Source organism: Montipora foliosa, chromosome 2 (genome assembly GCF_036669935.1).
Source record: "Montipora foliosa isolate CH-2021 chromosome 2, ASM3666993v2, whole genome shotgun sequence".
Taxonomy (NCBI): Eukaryota; Metazoa; Cnidaria; class Anthozoa; order Scleractinia; family Acroporidae; genus Montipora; species Montipora foliosa.
Genome location: NC_090870.1, coordinates 115,234 through 120,233, shown reverse-complemented (window position 1 = coordinate 120,233; position 5,000 = coordinate 115,234). Strand labels below are relative to the sequence as shown.

At 39.9% G+C, this 5,000-nt stretch overlaps 1 protein-coding gene across 4 annotated transcripts in view; it reads left to right on the top strand.

Annotated features, from left to right (window-relative positions):
- The window catches only part of LOC137991966 (von Willebrand factor D and EGF domain-containing protein-like), a 109,958-nt gene extending 107,023 nt beyond the window's left edge, over positions 1-2,935 (top strand). For all 4 annotated transcript variants that reach the window (XM_068836984.1, XM_068836981.1, XM_068836985.1 and 1 more), the window contains 2 exons: positions 1,594-1,751; positions 2,066-2,935. In XM_068836984.1, the coding sequence (XP_068693085.1) occupies positions 1,594-1,751; positions 2,066-2,292 (385 nt within the window). In that variant the 3' untranslated portion in view covers positions 2,293-2,935. The remainder of the gene's footprint in view (positions 1-1,593; positions 1,752-2,065) is intronic.
- Positions 2,936-5,000: the final 2,065 nt, after the last annotated feature.

Here is a 5,000-nt window from a genome sequence, read left to right as displayed (position 1 = left end):
ACAGCGGTACAACATTGATTAGGGTGGGGGAGGGAGGGGTATCTCGAAAACGTACTTTTTGGACAAGTTTTCTCAGCAAACAATGAATGTGTCGTTGCCAGTGTGCTCTGTTGGCAACTGTCTCAACTAATTTTGTCGCCGATTGTAGGTACAGCTTTAAGATCATTAGCATTTGCATTTGTTGGCGAGTCTGTGTGAAAAAAAAATATAGCCTCTGATATTAACATTAAAAATAGATTCATCACCTAGTTTAGTTGCAGTAATTCCAAGTATATCCAGCTTGGAGTGAAGAGAGCATAATAGTTCTTCCAATAGATTTAGGTTTTTAGATAAACTTCTAATATTGCAATGAAGAATTGAAAAATATTTTACATCTAAGTTGAGAAAGGGGTATTTAACATTAGATCTAATCGCACTCGTCGAATTTATTTGGAATTGGGAAAAGATCGTTAAGGTCAAGATCGTGGCGCCTATCAGGTTATCGATCGCTCGAATGTTTCAACATTGTCTGGGAGGAAGGGGGCGCGCGTAAAAGGCTGCGAAAGAAGAACGATGGAAGCATGTACAGTAAATTGTCTACATTTCGGCCAAATTTGACAAGTGTCTTAAAGTCTTTTGACCCGGATTGTGGGTCACTCCTTTCGTATTGTGTTGCTTGCAAACTGGAAGAGGAAATCTCGGGCTCATAAGACTTATCATGCTGTGGTTACTTCTTTGACTTTGAACTTGAACTGGGATATCAAACACAACTCATTGAAAGATAACGACAGCGGTCTAGACATATAGTCAACAGGAAAAACGAGAATGGTGCTGAGCAAGAGGCAAGAGTCCATTAACCATGAGTAAGAATCTGGTATCAGGTTTGTCCCCATCGGCGTCAGAAAAATGTCTATTTTTAAACCACGTTTTGCTGGTAAGATAAACTAAGGAACAAATCGGGTAATTTAGTGGCCGTGTCTTCACAATCGGTTTTTCAGGTCGCTTAGCGAGTGGCGACCAAAACTTTTTGCAAACATTTCCTTTCCCAACTCGCATAAAGTTAAGCGAGTCGGCAAATTTCAATAGAATTCTCATTACATTTCAGCCATTTTCAGCTTAATTAAGCGATTTGGCAATTAGTTTCGGCCAATGAGGAGTTGCTTGGACTTATTTAAATCAGTCTAATGTTTATTTCCCCGCAAAACTTGGTTTAAAAATAGACGCTTTGCTGACGCTGAAGGGAACTAGACCAAACTTGGGTAAATTTTACGCTTGGGTTATGGACTCTTGCAAGACGTTAATACAGAACTGCCCGAATGTTGGCATTTTGCCTGAGTGACAAGTCTCTGTCATCACGTGGTCACATTTAAAAACGGTGGCACTCTGTGAAGAAAGTCGGCTAAACCAATGTCGTACAAAGTGTAGGCTACTTATCGCCTCTTGCTTATTGAAGAAGAGTTGATGAATTTATCAACCTCATATAAGGTGGAAGAATTGTTCTGCTTCCCAAGTGCCTGAACTTTGGGGCTAGACAGATAAAGATATGTTTGTGAGAAACTTTGAATTAAACGTCGGTTTTGAAAGCACTTTAAGAACCTATCTCTTGAATTTTAGGAAGGGGAGCATTGTTGCTGAGTTCCAGTTGATATTCAATAGGAATGTTCAGCCTAAAGAAGCGTTCGATATGATGAAAGAAACCATAAATGATGGAAATCTTGGAAGTCTCCGTGTTGATCCTGCATCTCTGAAGCAAATATCCGTCGAAACTGAAGGTAATCGTATACCACACAGAATGAACGTTCTCTTAATCATTTTTGAGGAGAAATCTGATATTAGGTTGTAATTTAAAAACTAGGCTGCGTACAAGGCGGTTTATTTTATCGCGGCGTCATTCAAACACGTGCGAGTAAGTGGGCTGCGGGTGGCTGGGTGACGAGTAGTTTTGAGATCCCGCGAAACTCCCACCTGGCTAAAAACACCATTTATACGCGCGTGTTGAAATAATACCGCGACGAAAATATCCCTCCAGGTACGCAAGCTATTTAGAAACGAGGTAAATATTATTTTCAACGTTATTTTTCCTTAGAGCCAGAAGATAAAGAGCTACCTTATGCAATCATCATTGGTGCGTCCTTTGCAGGACTTTTTGTCTTGGTTCTTGGTGGTATTTTCTTTTATCGTTTCCACAAGAACAGAAAAACGGGAGAACATAAAATACGTAATTCGGATGACTTGCCGCCTGATGAAGCATTTCCTAACCTTGAAAAGTATGAGATGCATAAAGCGGGAATGTCAAACAAAGGATTCCAGTGACACCACTACAGGCTTTTCTCGAAGCAAAGGTGGATTGATGTTAGTGTTAAGGTGATTAGTGTTAGCAGTATTTGTACTGAACACTTCTTTTAGCGACTTTTTATAGTACAGCTTCCACACTTACAATTTAGGCGGAGTGTGAACATGCCATGATAGGCGGCACATGGCAAAAGTTCTTAGTTCTAGAAGCCGCTACGAGTGCAGTATTAACTGTGCATTCAGCACATACGTAACGTTTTGTCATAATTAATGCTGAGATAGGGAAAGCGCGGGTCATTTAAACCGAGCTTTTAACGCGAAATTTCGGATGTCGTAGCTCGCTTGTCTAGCTCTCTTTGGAGTAATGACATGAAATTGCGGCTATGGAGTTCGTAGTACTCGTAAGTTAAAGCCTAGGTTTATGGCCTTAGAGTTTTTTTATAACGGCAAAAAGAGTTAGATAAGTTGCTTTAAAACAAGTAGAAACGCAACGAAAGCATGACTTTTATTTTGCTGCGTGATGAACCTTCATTTTTTTATTTTAATCTCATATTCTGTTTGCCAACCGGTTGTTGGTTTCATAGAAGTATTTTGTTTCGCTTTTTATATAATCATCTTGGTAGCTTCATGACATGGGTTGAATAAAGTTTTATTCTTCGACAAACAACCGTACTCGTTGCTTCTTAGCACCCCCAATCTAAGGAATGAGATCACTGTTGCTCTTCCGACTGTGCAACAGAGAAGACGGGAGCAACTTGTGGCAGGAGGTCATCAGATTGTGGATACTAAATAGAGATCTTACTTCACGGCAAACTGACTGATGAAAAGTTATCAGAACGACACTGAATGCGTGAGGTGGCCGCTTAGCACTGGATGACGACAAATTAACTGGTCGATATCTTCAGTGGCCACTGAGTTAAATTCGATCGCGTGAAAGTCATTCCCACCCTGGGCAGGTACTTTTTCTCTTTCGTTGTGTGGGCCTTTTTCCATGTCAAGGGCTAACGCTCAAATGAATTTCCTTGGGTTTCTTGCTCTACAAGTTACCCCTTGATAAATAATTTTCTCTTTATTCAGTGCCTCCCTTGCCTCAGTACGGGTATGGGTCTACCACGAAAATAGTGCGTGCTTATAAATGAAGTGAGAGAAGCGTATTATTTACATATCAAAGTGTCAAGCCCGTTTGCCAAACCCAAAGCTATACACATACGCCCGTCGCCACCAATTCAATATTAAAACTGCTTTGAGGTTGTTCAAACTCAAATGATTACCTCAGTCTTAAGAAGTGAAATATGTTTACAAACGAGGAAAGAGATGCAAATTTCGTTTGCTTGTGGTAAGTACCAATGCGAGCAGAAAAGATGTTATTTCTTGATCGCGCTATCAATATGTTGCAATTGTTGAAGTGCTTATATTAAGCGAAGTGTTTGGTAACCAATAAGCACGTTTCTCACTTGAGGTCGGCACACGCTAGGGGAAATGTTGCAGGGACATGGAGCGGGGATATCTTGCAGAGACAGTTTTTGCCAAAACTACTTCTGAGCCCTTATTTGAAAAAAGTGGAGAAAAGTTCATTTTGTAGTGTCATTTTGAATTTTCGCAGTTTTAATCGCCCATATCTTTAAAGACCTGAGTTTTACAGACTGTCTTGCTGCATGATCAACTCTCACTAGGAAGGAGAGGAGTTCGTCTGGTAATATAATGAATCATGATCATTTTTCATCATTGATCAAACATAAACTCTATAAAGGTAAATCTTTATATTACGCTTTTTCGCAATAAAGCAAAATCAGTGATTTGGCTTCTTAAAATGACACGTCGTTCGGAAGTGATAAGATACTCGATGCAAAAGTAACTCCAAGTCAGTTTTTTTCTTTTGATGGGTGTGGTCAGTGCCATACCGAATGTATTCCGCTATATCATTTAGGAGGGAGAACACTCATGGCTAATCATGAAAATCTGAAAATTCCTTTCAAGTGCCAATTAAAGGCTAGATAGTAGACATGTCGAGCATTTCCTCTAAACTAATTTATAAAGAGCTCCTTCCCGTAAAGGAATTCTACCGCCCAGATCAAATTTGAGAAAATGACTACCACTTTTTCTGTCCATCGAAAAAAATGCACTCACTCGCCTTCAGCCTCACTCTGGATACAAATTTAGGAGCTTTTCAATACAAACTGCTAAATCGAATTGTTTGAAGGAACGGTAGCATAAGTTTACGTGAAGTTAGTGTCGTGTATTATTATCAGTGTAACTTGCTAATCAGCACTAAACACGTGACTAGTGATTCAACATGGCGTGTTCTTGTAAATAACATGGTGTCAGAAAAAAATCGTTAAAAATCTAAGAAGCCATCGAAAGTTGTAATCGCCTTCATAATGGAGAATTTAGTTACATCGAACGCTCCAAGGATGGATTGGAGCAGTAGCGATCTTCCCGCGGCTTGGAAATCGTTTCATTCTCATATTGAGTTTAGTGTTTGGAGGTCCACTACACTCGAAGTTCCAACTATTTAATGATATGGTTCGGAGAAAAGGGTTGAGATATATACCAAACGAGGTCGTTGAGCAGCGAGGAAGCAAAAAAGCTTAAAAGCGTATTACACTGGCTACGAAGCATACGTTAAACCGAAGTCAAATCGAGTCCTTGCTCGATACAAGTTCACAAGAAATTACAAGCTGATTCGGAGTCGTTTCAACAATTCGTGAAGGCATTAAAGATGCTCGTGA